A 17,261-nucleotide genomic window follows, 5' to 3' on the forward strand; every position below is an offset into this window, starting at 1 on the left:
CCCCAGATTTGACTACTTTCAGTAGATCTACTATGATGATGATTGGAATTTACACCATTTGTATGTTTGACATTTCTTGTGACCTTTTCTTTTTTTTCTAGCTGAGCCATCCTACCACCTGCCTGTTGGCAGCTCAGTGGCAGCTCAGCTCGGGCTGGGAATGGAACCCGTGACCCTGTTGCTCAGAGCTCGCACTCTTGAGTTAGCTCTTAACCAACTGAGCCACTCGACCGGCCCTCTTATGACCGTTCCTTGGGTTAACCCATTATAAGTTGCAATGGTTAGTGTTAGTTTCTATCATAATTCTTAACATTCTGAAATAAAATAAATTTGAGATTTGAGCTTTTTACAGTGAACAGTAATGCATCATTAATGAAATATTGGTTTTTCCCTTGAGGCTAGTACTAAAAACAAAAGGGGGGGCATCAATTGTAAGTACAATTTATATAGAAAGCAAAAGAATATCATCCCTTTGGAGAACAGAATTGTAAGCTCAGTGTAATGTAAATATTTTGCTTTCATTTCTCTCTTAGCCAAGTTCTAAGGTAGTGAAGTAAGAAGAACTATGATTATACACCAGGTTCCCTAGTTAGTGTGTTCATTTTATACAGGAGTATAAATAATGCTGCAGAAGCTCAATGTGGTCCTTTCATGAATAGATCTTGTCAGAGTTGCTAACCCTGGAAAGGTTATTATTTTAATTTTAAGCCCTCTATTCAACCCCAGTGTCACCTCTTTTTCTAACTTTTTTTCTTCTTAATGAAGAAAACTCTTCTGCATTGACTGTTCTTTCATACAGTTTGCCCTGAAATAAGTTTCTCTCACATTAAGGAAGTAAGTTTGCTCTGTTGATGGATTTGTTTTGAGAGACAGGCAGATAGCCATGTACCCCAGCTGCTCAACAGGCCCTTTGTTTGGGATCTCCATATTCTGCATGTTGTTTTGTTAGTTCTATGGCCATAGATTATATGTTATTGGCTGAGCAGTTGCTTAAACCCAGGGCAGTTGTAAGAATTCATATTACTGATTTATTCTGGAAAGGCTCTGAAATCTTTCCACCTGTGTCTTGCTGACTATTTAAGCATGTTAGATAGGCAAACAAGCTGAAAAACTATTCCCATGTTGCGGAAGATAATTTGAAAATTACATCTTTCACATTTGCTCCAACAATACTCAATATTTATTAAAGACACTCCAAATGTGAGGATTTCTTCTTCTTTTTAATTGAGGGAAACAAAAGTCTTTTTTTTTAAGATTTTTATTGGGGAATTGGGAGAAAGGGAACAGAAAAGTTGCTGTCCTTTTGTTCTTCAATCTAGTTGTGGAGGACGTTGCTTCACTGGCCCAAGTTGGCACCATCATTGCGCTCTTCCCGGGCGAGGCAGATGAGTCCCTGGCTTCTGGACGGCAGCTCACAGCGGCTGCTGGCCACTCACGCTGGCTGCTGGCTACACACGGTAGCCCATGGCAACCCACTGCCACAGGGGCTGCAGCCTACGCCGTCGCCGGCGACTCACGGCAGCCCAGCTCCAGGTCGAGCTGTTGTTCAGCATCTTAGCTGTAGAGGGAGTGTCACTGGCCCTCATATGTGGGATCCGAACCGGGGCCCTCGGTGCCCCAAGCCAGCTCTTAACCAACGCGCCACTCAGCCAGCCCCAAAAGTCATTTTTAAGAGTTGGCTTTCGAAACCCCAAACTGAGGGAAAAATATTAACATTTGTTCAAAGTTCAGAACAAAGGAGCTTTTCGCATGTTAATGGTGAACAGTAAAAGAAAATCCACGGGTTTTTATCTTTGTTTTCTTTTTTCAAAAGCCAGTGTCCATTTTATTCTTACTTGGTTTACCTAATTCTCTGTTTTCCTATACTTATTTTTGTTTATTCAAATATTTTTAAATTTCTTATTCCGATTTTTCTTCTGCTGTCGATTTTTAAACTCTCTTCTGAGGTTTAGCCATTTCTGCCTGCATTTTTTTTTAAGTCACTGTTTGTGTTTCCCATTTTGAGTCTTCCTTCATTTTTACTTTTCCTCCTTGATTTCTTTCTCCTCTTCAGCCCTTTCTGCTTCTCACAGACATCTATGTGCTGTGCTGCTCTGCTGGACATAAAGAATGCCAGAGACCTATTCTCCTAGACTTTTTTTTACACACTTTGATCTCTGGACTCATTCATGTTTTGTCTATCTGTCTCTTCATATGAATTACTGTCATCTCTACTATCTACTTCATGTTGAAGAAAGATTCACACTTCTTTCTTTATAGACGCTAATACTTTAAACCTTTATCTTCTTAATTCCTAGAGAGCTTTGAACATTTGTGAAAAGAGAATTCTAAGTTACTTGTAATCCATGATGGAGAAAAGTCCTAAAATTAAAAATTTATAATGTTTTCACTTAAATATTATATTTTGATAGTTAGAATACAGAAATGAAAGAATCGTTCAATTGTATTTATAAATATATTCTAGAAATCATAAGAAAATGTCTAGAATTTTAAACAAAATTGTATCAAAAGTGAACTGAGAATCATAGAAGAAAACATAGTTGTGACATTTGGGGTTGATAATATCATTGTTCTCTATATGGCTAGTTTATGACCTCATCTAATCTTAATTACCTCCTTAAATCTTAATTATCTCTTCAAATATAGTTACATTAGGAGTTAGGGCTTCCAACATATGAAGGGGTGGGGGAACAATCTAGTCCATAACACTAAGAAATTAACTATAGACTAAATAGTTAATTAACTATAACTAAATTAACTATGGACTCTACTTAAAATAAGATACCAATATTGGTTCATTAAGTGTAACAAATGTACCATACTAATGTAAGATAGTAATAATCGGGAAAATTTGTTTGAAGGGTATAAGGGAACTCTACTATCTGCTTAATATTCTGTAAAACTAAACCTCTCTTAAAAGTAAAATCTATTTTAAAAAGTAAATAAATTTTGAGAAATATTTTTTTAAGTAGTAAAAGGGTAATGCTCTTTCCCCATCAGATGCCAAAATTATGATAATTAAAGTAATGAGTGCATTATTCAACAAATAAAGTTGAAACAATTAGGTAGCCATTTGGGGAAAATAATTAAATTAGAACTTCATCGGACCCGATATACCAAAAGAAATTTCTAAACTGACAAAAGGTTAGCAAGTGAAAAAAGAAGTACAAAATGCTAGAAGAAAATACAGGTGAATATATACATGGTCTTAAGATGAGCAAAGACTTCTTCAGTATGACTTTAAAGACAGACTGTAAGGGAAGAGACTGCTCACAAACATTGGAAAGTTCTATATGGAAGGGAGGAAAGAAGGAAAAGAGGAAGGGGTGCAGGGAGGAAGAAAGGTGACAGGTAGATGAAACTCCATAAAAAACAAAATTAAATGACAAACTACATAAGATGTTCACAATTTGTGCAATGAATAAGGATTTATATTCTTAATATACTAAGAATTCTCACAAATGTATAAGAAAAAGAATGAATGTGCCATTTTTTTAAATGAACAAAGAACACGAACATATATATCACAGAAGAAGAAATACAAATAGCCAAAACCAGCGGGGGTGGAGAATGAAAACAAAAATCATCTGACTGTGTTAATCAAAGCAAATTAAGGCATTCAGATGATGAGCGTGTGAAATGGGATATCTTTTCTGAAGGGAAGTAAGACAAGATACGTAAAGTGCCTTAAAAAAGCACAAATCTTTGTCCTAAGGTTTCTACCTGTAGGAATTTATCCTAAACATTAGTAAGGATTCTCTATTACAAATAATACAAATACCTTAAACAAAAATGAGAAATTTATCAGCATGGGAAGCTTAAGGAATGGAGCTACAAGCGAGTTCAGCCAGTGTCAGGACTCTGTGTCCCTTTTTCCTGTCCCCTGTTCCATTTTCTTCTCAGTTGGCCACATCTATAGGCAGGCTTCCTCCAGGGGGTGGCAAAGATGGCCTCCAGGTGCTCTAGGCATATGTTTCCATTATGGCCAACCAGTGTTTCAGAAAAACTTCTTGAGTCAATTCTGTTTGAATGCCCATGCCCTGATCTAATCACTGGTTATTCTGGACAGGCCTCTACCAAGTGTCCCCTTCCTGGGACAAGGACAGGGGGTGTTATCACACTTCAACCACATGGACTGAGAGTTGGAAAAGATTATTTCTGAAAGGAAAAGAACGATGATACCAAAAGAAAGAATGCTGAGACGAGCCAAAAAAAAATTACTACAAATTTAAAAATCCAAATATTTATTATTCACATAGATATTATTTGCAGCATTGTTTATAAAGTTGAAAAGTTGAACAAGCCTAAGAATCCTACAATATGGGATTGAGTAAATTACAGGTTCAAATACTACACAAGAATAAAATGATGTAGAAGTATAGTTATGCATGTAAAAAATGTGGTGTACTTGGGTATGAAAAGCAATTTTAAAATATATACATTATGATACCTTAAATATATACATATATACGTGTATACATATATATAGATATAGATATAGATGTAGATATACACACACACATACTACCTACAGACATACAGACATAACCATAGAAAAAGTACAGGAAACCATGTGTCTGTTTACAGCAGTTATTGATGAGCTATGGAGTTACAGGTCATTTTTTTGTTTTATCTTCTTCTCAGGATTATTGTACTTTGCACAAAGAAAAGGCACGCAAAACCGTGACTATGTTAATCATGCTATAAAAGTTGGAAAAATAGAATTTTTATAATTCTTTGATCCTATAAGTAGTTTCTGCCCTTTGAATGGCTTATGGTCTAGTATAGATGGGACATAATAATAGGTATAAGCCTCCAGAGTTAGGAGGATCAAATAAGTTATGTGTGTATGATGATGTACCTGAAAACACTTTGAAAAAGGCTTGCAGTATAACAGAATATTATAAAAATAATAAACAGTTATGCAAGCACAGTTTATATGTAACACAAAGTGCAAAATAAATTGAAATGATGACAAGTGTTTGGACCACACTGTTGCAGGCATGATGCTTGAAACTCATTCTAACTCTGTGAGGAAAGCAGGGTGCATATTACCATGCCCTCTTCCCAGATGAGGAACCAGAGGCCTGAAAAGCAATGTGACTTCCCTACAGAAACCTTTAGTCACTGGGTTGTACCTCAAACCCAGGCCTTCTGACTACAATCCACCAAAATTTCCATAGAAAGTGGTACTGAAAGGCAAAGGCGAGAGCAGGTCCTGAGGCCCCTAAGAGACTTTTAGGAGGAAATGGGAATTAAACTGGGCTCTGAACGGACAGGGGACAGACCAGTGGGCAAGGAGAGGCGGGGCATTCCAGAGCAGGGCCGTGACCAGCGTCCTCTGCGGCCCTCTGTGTCTGCGCTACAGAGCAGAGTGTGGTCCTTCAAAGCGTCAAATGTGGGCAAAACTTGAAAATTGTTTTGTCTTGCTGAGATTTTTCTTTAAAAACAAAAAAGACTGTTTTTGCTTCTCAAATACAAATCTCCTTTCAAGCTCTTCCTGCCCCACCCCCCAAAAAAAAAACTTAAACCAGATCACTTAAGCTTCCAATCCATCGTCCCATAGAGTTATGTAGTGGGGTTTCTTTGAGAATTCTAACTGAATGCAGAAATGGGAAGCTATTGACACAGTTTACTAAAAACAAATTATGTGGATGAATTTCACAAAGAATGGCAAATCCAGTAGAAGAAGGCTGTCTGAGGACAATATATACATTTCTCCCTGCCCCATACTTCACAGAGACTAAGTGTATGGGAGACAAATGTCAATTATTAGGCACTGTCACTGGCCCACTTGAGAAAGATAAGTGTTAGCTTTTCATAGCGTAGAATTAGTGGTGATGGAGATACTTTGTTTTAGCTTTTTGAGTATTAGCCTTTTCTCTGGTATTGCGGAGTACTTACCTGGAAAATTCAAGGGCTTATAAACATAACCGCTAAATAATTTGGAATTATGTATTAATATTAAGGAGAAAGGTGAACAAAACCAGAATTCTAACCAAAGGTTTTAGGGTGACTGGCAACCGAGAACCATTTATTTATTCAGCAGACATTTATTGAGGGCACTCTTCTTCCCCAGCATTGGTGACTGGCGCTGGTACAAAGGCCAATAAAATGGAGCCGACTGCAGTCCCACAAGGGAGACTAAACTAAAGCATTGTCCAGAAGAGCGCCTTGACCCTGCTGGAAAAAGAACATGACAGGCCAGGAGAGGAATCAGGGATCCCAGAGGGGATGACGCCTCAGCTAATGAGACAGAGAGCAGAAGCATATCGCCATAGAGAGGCAGCAAGGAGGCAGGAGAGAGCAGTTTTTGTTCAGGAAACTGCAAATAATTGGGGATGCCTGGAGCATAAGATGTGATGGAGGAAGGTAACATAGGAGCTTGACAAGGGGAGCAAAAAACAAATTATAAAGGCTACATAAGAAATGTGGGTTTCACTGTGTAGGCAGTGAGGAGCCACTGAAGGATTTAGAACAGGAGCGTTTTCATGGCTGGATCTGCATTTTTCACACACACATACACACACACACCACACACACACTGGATATCATCAGTAACCACACATGGGCCCTAGGCTCTGCCCTCTTGGACCTCCAGCCGAATGGCATGTCCCTACCTAGCATCCTCATTTTAGGAAGTATTAGGAGAAACTGGGACTGAGATTCCAGAGAGCGCTGACTAAAGGCAATACGGGGATCAAAATTGACAGTGAAAATTAATGTTTCTTTGTTTTTAAGCAAGTGTTCACCTAAAAGAGAGGTACCTTTTCACAAAAATGCTTCCATGTTGCTCAAGACATTTTTGGAACTGCTTTAAAAACCAGCCTGGTAGCCACACAAATAATCATTCTTATCTCTTTATAGCTGCATTTTTAAATTTTGTATTCCAAAGTAAGCACTACCCAGTCTGATGTTGGTTTGTTTTTATTTTTTTTGTTGGTTGAGTTGTTTTTATCCTACACACTGGACTTAGCACTGAGTTAACTTTGATTTATTCCTAAAGTTAAATCCATCTTCATGAGATGAAAGTTTGTTCCCTCTGAAGACATTCAGGAAAGTATCTGGCCAACTGCTTACCAGCTATAAGTTTCTTGACCACAAATCTTGCAGATCTCCTGTGAAATGGGGCTGATAACAACATCTTTCCTGCCTAGCCCGTACAGTTATTGTAAAGGTAATACCAGACAGCGTGTGAAAGCTTTTTGTAGAGTGCTATCAATGGACACTCTTATTGTTGTTGCCTTATACTTTGCAGACAGTTCCAAAATATGCATTTGTTCTGGTGACTGTGTGTTCATCTCCCTAATGCACTGTTCACTTTAGGAGAGCAGGACTCGGGTCACATTTGGCTTTGTGTCCCTGCTGTCTGACATTGGGTCTCACATGTAAACAACACTCAGATGTTTGTTGAATGAATAATTGAATCTAGCTCCTTGCCTGATCCTCAAACCATATATAAAAAATGGATAATACACTTGAGATTATTCAATTAAAATAATTGGCTCAGAGGCCACTTAAGCTTCTTCAAGTATGTGAATTGTTTGTCATTAGGACGCATCCATTCTTCATCTTTGAAGGGACCAGAACAAATGGCTAATGAAATCAATCGATCTGAAAGTGTAAAGATTCTTCAAGTTAGTGCACAGGTCTTAACTTTGGCTGTATTTTAAAATGACCCAGAAAACATTTTCAGTCACTGAGGCTGGGGTCCCATCCTGGGACCATGGAATCAGTGCCTCTGGAGGTGGAGGTCTGGCACTGATAGTTTTCAGAACGACCCAGTTGATTCTAAGGTGCAACCTATATTTTGTACAGGGCTCTAGGATTAGACTTTGAGAAACATTGCTTTAAGACACCTCCTGTCTAGCTCTGCATTAGGTGCCAGGGGAAATGGAGAACAGAGGGCATGCTCCCAATGCAAGTCTCCAAGGAGTAAAAACCAGCCGCCACTCACTGGAGTGTGGTGGAAACGCCACACTCAGCATATGCTGAGATATGAAAGGCCCTGAGAAGGTGTGCGTGTACCAAGCAGAAGACTCTGCAGAGCCCGTTAGACATTTTAGAAGCTGACCATAGAAATAAAGGACAGCCCCCGCCCACAAAAGGAGGGTCAAGTGTTAGTTTAGCAAACCAGCCAGTACAGACAGTAGGCCTGGCCAGCACAAAGGGGCCGAGGGCACTGATGCACAACACAAGTCACCATTCTTGGCACTGGGAACACCACTGTGAACAAGACTCAAACCGTCTGGAATAACTGACAGTCTGCTCTCAATTAAGTAAACAGGCAATTACAAAATGTTGAGAGCTAATGAAAGAAACGAAATAAGGTCAGTGAGGTAGGAAGATCCAGTTGTTCGAGGGTTTTAAGGGTCAGGCTGTATCGTCTACACAATAGACGATAGTTCCTGCTCAAAGGAATGCTATAAAAGAAATATGTAAGAAAGATTATTTTAGAACCTTTGGATGATGAGAAGAAGAAACAGTACAATTGTGGAACGGATGGGATACTTACAACAATTTAAGGGTTGGGTTGTAAGTTCCTAAATTAGGGAGACTTGAAAACGGGAAAATGTGGTTTATAGAATTCCCAGTGAAAAAGATTTTTCATTATATAAGCATAAATAATTTAAACACATTTCAGTCAGAAGTAAGTTATTAATATTGGTATTCTATTTTGAGTTACTTACTATATGTCTGAGAATGAGTACCTCTCTAGCATTCCCCATTACTAGTAACTGCTGTCAGATCGCAACCTATTTCACAATTGTGTGAGAACTTTAAAAACTGGATGTCAAATCAGTGTCCAGATACTTTTCAAAGAGTCGGGTATTTTCTTTTGTTTATAATCCCACAGTCTTATACCAAAAAAAAAAAAAAAAACCCTTACCTGTCAAACATAACCTCTACGAAAACGATAAGCCTCCATATTTCTATGACACACTAACATCAGTGTTCTTATTGAGAAATGGAGCTTATATAAAACTTTTTATTAATCGGAACTAAATTTTTGTCTTGGCCTTCAAGTGAACAAATTCTAAAATTTTCATATGTAAATGATCAGGGTGTACTTAATTCCAAAATATTCACTGCTCTTGTTGGGCCAGTTCCATGACCAGCCACAGAGTGGATAGTATTGAGTTATTGGTACATACAAGATTGTAAACTACCAGACCCTGATGTACTCGAATTAAGTCTGTATTATAACTCCGCATGTGTATTCTCACAGGAGACTGTAAAGTGTGGGCATGCTTTCAGTTCATGCAGTCGTGATTTATGGAGGCACACAGGTCAGGAGTTTATTATGCCGAAAATCGTAAGAGCTGTTTTGTTTGCTTTTTAAAATGAAGTGATTGAAGCATGTTGAAAGATAAATGGGTGAAGCATTTTGATTATGCTTTTATTTCTATTAAAGATTAAATATTATTGCTGAGTAACCAGCCATGCTAAGTATTATGATATTAAAGCTGAAATCATTTGTCAGCTGATCGCCCCTTCTTTCCTCTGGGTTTAGCTTTGGTATTAATCATAGTGTTGGACTTGTTTAGTGCAGTGGTGTATGAAACAAACAGTTGAAAAAGACAGCTACTTTAATTTATGACTCTCTGTTTTTCTCACATTTGTAGGAAAATCTATTTTTTCTGTGGACTTTGTGCTGTGGTTCACATGTCTAGATGTCATTTCTTATACTAGAGCCAACTAAATCCAATCGTTGCAAGATTCTCTCATGGCATAGAAAGGAGGAAGTTGCCTTTTATGGTTTTAATTGACAAATTCTGGTAAAGTCATTTTGAAACATGGATAAGACCTTATTAGAAATAGATATTACACAAAACCCATCAGTATTTTAGGGTAGAAAAAGGGATAATTTTTTAAATAGAAGAATGCATATATGAAAAGGTATTAATAGGTTAACTGAAATGCAGTTTTTGTTTTTTTGATATCAATGTAGGAGTATTGAATAAAATTACTTTAAAGGGCATATGCTTCCAGCTCCTCCCTGGCTTTGGCTTAGGTGTCTGCACATGAGTTGCTTGGAAAGTTGCTAAGCGCTTCCTGCGATGCAGCAGGGGCTGCTCCCCGTGCTGGGCAGTGAAGGACTTTTAACACGACAGTCTTGCCACGCTGCTAAACTTGGTTCTGAACAATTGTAATACATTTGAAATTTTCTAAAAAGTGCATTTTGTGGGAAATGCAGCACAGATTATAAGAAGTGTCAAAGAAAAAGACCACCTATTCAAATCTAAAACAAAAGGCTGAATTGATTACTTACTGAAGTCAGGGAGAGCTATGCTTTTAGGTACAGTCTTTCTGAGCAAAGCAGGTTGCAAATCTTTATATAAATTTGGGGGTTAGGGATTGTCGAGGGGTTGACATCAGCTTCAGAAGCCGCATTATTCGGGAGACTGTCAGCGATTGGCTGGCTTTCGGGAGCATGTTCACTAGAGTGAGTCGGCCACTGGCCAGCTCTCAAAAGCATAAGGCTGTCACTGATTAGCTGGCTTTCAGAGGGGTATTTCCTGAAGTGAGTTGTCACTGATCATTTAGGCCTAGGCAAATCACCATTAATTGATTAAATCCAGTTTAATTGTGTTTCAAACTGGTTCTAGTAGTCACTCATTACCAAGGTTGTAGAATAACCAGTCTTTTTTTTCTAGGAATTGGGGGTTGTTTTCTTCTCAGGAGCTAATACTTAAACACTGTAGGTAATTGACAGCACCAGAAAATCAGAATCTAAGGAATCCATCTATAATAAATAAGCAATGATACTATGATGCACTTTCTAAATCAGGGTGTTCACTAAAGCAACAGGAAGTATAAAAAGGCAACAGTTCTCATGTGTGAGAGGGCATGTGTATGTATTATTGAGACCAGTAATGAATTTGATGCAAATAATGTTTTATTAATAATAAACTATAGAAATGTGAATGTGATTTACCTCATTTAGCAAATTAAAGTGGACTCCAGGTCATCCATATAATATCACTGGTACACACTGCATTCCAATAAGCTTTATCTGGGATAGAAGGGATGGGAATGGTAGGAAGACTCAACTTGTTAACCTGGTGAACAGTAGCCACTGAACCATTAGTAACTGTAGTATCACTGATATTATAACATTTTATTTCTCGCCCAGAATCTTTTTAGGATTCTTTAAAATCTGAGTGTATCCTTGGGAGTTTGTCACATAAGTAAACTTCACTCAGCATTTGTGCTACTGCAGAGAAAAAGAAATCACTGTAATATTTGGGTTTCGTCTAAAAGTTACAGCTGGTATATGCGGAGTGTTAATCCTGCAGGCGATTCAGCCCTATCTGCTGTGATAAAGAAAAGCACTGGGCATGCCTACTTTAAAAATTGCTCGAATCATTAGTGGGGGATAGCCTTAGTAGTTTTATTTATACAAAGAAAAAACTGAACTTTTCTCTTTCCAAATTCATTCAGCTTCCCTGAAATCTGGTCTTTTGACATCCCCATTTATTCCTAACACCTCCTAGTGGGGGCAGAGCTAATCACTCGCATATTTCCCTGGTTGCTAAGGATAGCCGGCTTAGGACCACTTAGGATTCAAGCACATGTTGATACCTTAAGACCAGTGAGCATTTGATAAAGTAGGAAAGCAGGATGGTTAGATTTGTTGTAATCAACAGTAAGAGGAGGAAATTAGTCGATGGAGCTGTGCCAAAAGCTTAGTTTCCTTTTATACAAAACAAAAAAAAAAATTCTTTTTAACCCAGCAACGCCACAGAAAAGGGAGTCATAAGACCATTTGAATAAGAATTTTCTTGACACATTCCCTACTCTTGACCCATTTAACCACTGAAACAACAACAAAAAATCATATTGGGCTGGTTTATTGTCAGGAGTTTTGCTCTGCAACCTGGCTTACTCTGGTCAAGTTAAGTTCGCTCTTTAAAGGGAGCTGGCTGAATGTTTTCTGAGTTTAGTTTAAGAAGCACTTCAGGGTAGAACTCTTTTAACCTCCCATCAGGGAAGGAATTTCAAATGAAGAATGAGGCAAAGAGACTCACTACTAGAAATTCAAGCCAACAGAACAAACTCCAGACATGTTTTTCAAATTTGTGTGTTTTCTGAGAAGTTGGTTTCCGTGTGGTCCAAGCACCAGTAAACAATAAGCCCATCTTTGCGCTCTGTGCCCTTAGAGCACATCCTGCCAGGGATAGTGTCGTATACAGTTTCCACTTGCAGCTCTCATGCCAAAATCACTGAACCATCTCTCTCCCTCTAGGATGTCGCATGTACTTCAGTTTGAGGATAAAAGCAGAAAAGTGAAAGATGCAAGCATGCAAGACTCAGACACTTTTGAAATCTATGATCCTCGGAACCCAGTGAATAAAAGAAGAAGGGAAGAAAGCAAAAAGCTGATGAGAGAGAAAAAAGAAAGAAGATAGAATGAGAGTAATGATACCAGAACTAGCTGAAAGTGCCTGCAGTAAAAGGCCTTAGAACAGTCATCGCTCCCAACACCATCACTTCAGGGTGTGAAAAGAAGTATTTTTGAACCTGTTGTCTGCTTTTGGAGAACAGTTATCTTGTTATGTAAATTGTGGAATGACATAAGCAAATGCTTTTTGTTACCAGTACATGCTTTTCTCCCTAATTGACCTTTTGTATGGCTAAATCTGAAATAAAATCACTTTCCTTCCAGTTTTCATGTTAACCGTTTGCAGACTGTGCAAGCCTGTTTATGTCTTCTTACTGTTAAAATATGTGAAGGCTTCCTTTTCAAGGTTTTTTATAAGAAGCTCTTGAAGAAAGAATATATGAGGAAAATCTCCCCAGCATTCTGTTATCGCAGTACTATTGTAACTTTGGAATATTATTTTTTAAATTGTATAAGATAAAGATTGATTTTTTGTTTTGCATATAAATATCTAAAAATAGCCCAATTAGTTAGGCTCAGTAGCCCATGCCTTCAGTCTTGAGGAACCCCAGGGAGAACACCCACTCCTGCATGTGGGCTAATGCCTGGGCTGTATGGGTGCAGGCAAGACACCAACATATACTGTCAGCCAAGCTCCGTGCGCACCCTGGCCTGGCACAGGGCAACCTGCCCACTCTGCCCTCTCGACACAGCAATGACAGGAGCACAGCAGAGGTCCCAATCTGGCAGAACTCATTAAGAATTGAGCATTTCATGACAATTACTCATTCTGGTTACTTACTGTATATGATCTGCATTTAGTCAGTTTTTTTCTGGAATCCGAATGCTAAAAGTATACCACAGGCTAACTTTCAGTTACCGAGTGAAACCTCCAGCCACAGCTTTTCACATAGTGCCTCATCAGCTCTCTCTTTCAAAATGAGATCCAGCAGGTTTTCTTTAGAGCGCTGTTCTCAAAATGTAGTCCCAGACACTACACTACAGCAGCAGCAGCCTCACCTGGGGACGGGTGAGAAATGCAAGTTCTTGCTCTTCCCACCACCACCCGCTTCTAGACAAATGAATCTGAAACTTTGAACCCAGAGGGCTTATTAGACTGCTGGCCTCACGGCTGGTGATTCAATCTTTGGAGATTGGCAGTAGCTAGTGAAGTTAAAGATGTGCATATCCATGATTCAAATATGCTAATCCTAGGTCTGTACCTTAAAAAAATGCTCACATTGCTAAAAGAGACCTGTCCTGGATATAATTGAAGCATCAGCCAAAAAATGGATAAATAAGCTGTTGTATAAGCCATACTGTCAAATACCTTGTATTGGTGAAGATCAAGAAACCAGATCTATATGCATTAGCTTATCTTAAAAATCATGTGAAAGGGGCAGATGGTTGGCTCAGTTGGTTAGAGCACAGTGCTCATAACATCAAGGTTGCCGGTTCCGTTCCCACACAGGCCACTGAGCTGCACCCTCCACAACTAGATTGAAACAACTACTTGACTTGGAGCTGATGGGTCCTGGGAAAACACACTGTTCCCCAGTTAAATAAATAAATAAATAAAGTTAATGGTACACATACATATATTAAAAAAAAAAATCGTAGGCCAGCCAAGTGGCATGTTGGTTAACAGCTGGCTTGGGATGCCAGCTCTGAGCAGCAAGGCCCTGGTTCAGATCCCACATGAAGGCCAGTGACGCTGCACCCTCTACAGCTAAGATGGTGAACAACAGGTCTACCTGGAGCTGAGCTGTCGTGAGTCGCCGGCAACAGAGTAGGCTGTAGTGAGGCTGCAGTGGGGCTGCAGTGGGCTGATGTAAAGCTACCGTGAGTGGCCGGCAGCTGGAGTGAGCTGCCAAAAGCCGCCGTGAGCCACCGCCCAGGGCTCGGCGACCAATCTGCCCCACTCGGGAAGAGCGCAATGATAATACCAACATGGGCCAGTGAAGCAACGTCCTCCACAACTAGACTGAAACAAAAGGACAGCAACTTAACTGTTTCCCTCCCCCAATTCCCCAATAAAATCTTTTAAAAAAAAATTGTGTAAAAAAGAGACCATCTATATGAAAACTTAAAACATGCAACATATTATATATTGTTTGTGGATGTACACATATATAGCAAAAATATGAAATGTATGGAAACAGTGGTCACCTCTGAGGAGGCAGAAACAGAGAGGGAGCTTTGCTTTTTGTAATGTTTTATGTCTTAAGGTAGATGATGGGTACTCAATCCTCAAAGTGTTCTCTATACATTTGGGTATGCCTGATGTATATCATATTTTCTTCTTTATACTCACATTGAGAACTTGAGGTGAGAAGACAGGACTCCTAATACTAACAAGAACCCTTTGTTTTTGCTTCAGGAAGCAGGAGAAAATTTCAAAAAGGAAGAGAGGGACAGGATGGAGATGTCAACCCACTCAAATGCAGGGTGATCAGACTCAAAGCCACCAAAAAATAAGCCAGTGTTTGGAAGTGTGCCCTATCTTCCCCTCATCACAAAATTGTAGTATCAGTTACATTACAGATACTCACAAAGCAAAATTTTGTTTTCCAAGCTCACAGTCTCTTGTCAGTTATTATGAAATGTGTTACAACTAGACTTGTTTGTATTCAAGTACCCAATAGGTTTCTCATCGTTCCTCCTCAAATCACCTTTCCCAGTGTGGTACTGTCTCAAGGACAGAGGAAACCACAGGTTTCCAGAACACAGACCAGAAGAATAATATTTGTAGGTTTAAAAAGATAACTGAATGACAAAATTAAACCCTCAGGTTGGTTGAATGCTCTTTATCATGCAGGGAGCAGAAAGATCTGAAATTCCACAGAGATTAGAATTTTATTGATTAGAATCGGAAGAATTTCACCATGGTAATCAAATTCACTTTGAACTTAAATAATAGCAATAACAATTTTTAAAAGCTTAAGAATGTAGTTAAATTATCTGTTAAATATGGTCTTAAATGTGCTTAGAGTAAAGTCTTTTTGGAAATGTCTCAGGAACATGTTTGGGCAATATGAATTGCAAAACCAGTCAGTTTAAAGACAAAAAAAAAATGAAAACATGTAAGAAAATTAGCCTTGTAGTTCATTCTAATTTGATATTTATTTGTGCCTATTTTTCTTTTATGTGTCTTGCCCCAGGTAGGGATGTTATCCTGAAACAGTAAAATCGGTTAGCATTCTTATTCATTGTCTGTGACAACACTAGACATTTTGGAGAGCAAAGAAAAAAGCAACTGGCAGTTTTTTTTCTCACTTTTCTGACAAACCATTTTTTTTCACTTTGGTTGAAGCTGTTGGCAAGGTGAAAATTAAAACTAACCCTAGATCTCCCCTTCCTCAATAGGTAGTTGAAATAAAGCAGATCTCTAGAATTTTTAAAATTTTTATTTTCCAATTACAGTTGACTTTCAATATTATTTTATATTAATTTCATGTGTGCTCTCTAGAATTTTTTCATGGTATACTACCAAAACGCACATTGTCACATGGCCTCTGCTTTCTGTTTGCTATGAGGCCAAACAGTAATGCATCTGCTGCGTCTAAAAATGGGGACACCATAGAACAAGGTCATTAAAAAGTGTGAGGAGATGAATGGTCTGCTGCTGTTGTTTTTAGAATAAGTTCAATAAGTTATGGTGTCCTTATCAAACTGTCACTACCACGTTTCTTGATAGGATCTGACGTGTGAGGTACATAAGCCTGTTCAGCTTTATCGGTGTGGCCTGTATGGAAAAGGTTTAGATAAATGCAGAATATTGCCCAAACATGCTATTTAATCTTGGCGATTACAAGAAAGAAAATGGAGGTGTGAAGTGAGTTACCACTGAGGGTTGTATCACTATAAGCAATTTGTATGTATGGGGTGTAGAGAAGTTAAGAGGGGTTACATTCTTTAACACTGTCATTCACAAAAAAAAAAAAAAAAAAAGCCAGGTCTGGTTTTCTATGGCTTTGACTCCGTTCCAGTGACACTATCCAGTTTATCAGGTGGCACCACTTCTGCTTACTAGAAAGCAGGAGACTTTCCTGTCCCATATATATTTTATCTCGTTTCTTCTTGGAGCTTTTAATGAAGAGAAATGAAACAAGACCAATATTTTTAGAGAAATCCTTTCTAATAAGGATTTGTTGCTATTAAAATTCCAAGAGAAATAATTAAACACCGAATCTTACTAAGATAGGTATTAGAAGTCCCCTGCTTGTAGAAGACTCATTTATTCCCAAAACCCCCCTGGCTAAACCCATATGTGAATATCTGTCAGAGGTGCTAAGAGCTTCCTTAATCCCAGTTGTTTCTAGTGGTACAGTGGTAAACTGGCTTCCTAGAAAAAATTAAAACATAAAAAGTAAAGCGTTCGTTTACAGCCTTTGCTGATTTCCATGGTGTAAATACTCACCATAGCTGATTTCCAGCCACCAAAGGAAGCCCCAGGATAAACTGGTTATTTTTCCCATTCTGTTGCACCGCTCGCTAAAAGCTTATATAGTAACTTGCACTGGCACTAAAGAACACACAAACGTTTTTAACCTTTTTCCAAGATCACAGTCTTCATGAGCGTTTCTATTTTATGTGATGACCTCACACAATTTGGTCAAGCTCTGAGTTCTGGCAATATCTTCACCCTATGTTTTTATGACTGGTTTGTCTCTTCACATTCTCTGTTGATGGAGTTTTCAAAGCCGCTTGGCTCATGTTAATTTTTCCCTCCGCTTGTCCTTTCTGCCTCAGCCATATGTCCAGCTCAGGAAAACCAAATCTCACAGAAAAAAAAAAAGGGGGGGCGGGGGGAAGAAAGGAAAGAAATATAATTGTAGCTCCTTGAATTCTTCCCTATCAATTATAAGGTACACAT

General features: G+C 38.7%; 1 protein-coding gene across 1 annotated transcript in view; it reads left to right on the forward strand.

Moving 5' to 3' along the window:
* CWC27 (CWC27 spliceosome associated cyclophilin) overlaps nt 1-12,682 on the forward strand; it is a 177,958-nt gene extending 165,276 nt beyond the window's left edge. The window contains exon 15 of the mRNA XM_019652416.1: nt 12,251-12,682. Coding sequence (XP_019507961.1) covers nt 12,251-12,413 — 163 coding nt within the window. The 3' untranslated portion in view covers nt 12,414-12,682. The remainder of the gene's footprint in view (nt 1-12,250) is intronic.
* The last annotated feature ends 4,579 nt before the right edge of the window (nt 12,683-17,261 follow it).

Source organism: Hipposideros armiger, unplaced genomic scaffold (assembly GCF_001890085.2).
Source record: "Hipposideros armiger isolate ML-2016 unplaced genomic scaffold, ASM189008v1 scaffold_179, whole genome shotgun sequence".
Classification (NCBI taxonomy): Eukaryota; Metazoa; Chordata; class Mammalia; order Chiroptera; family Hipposideridae; genus Hipposideros; species Hipposideros armiger.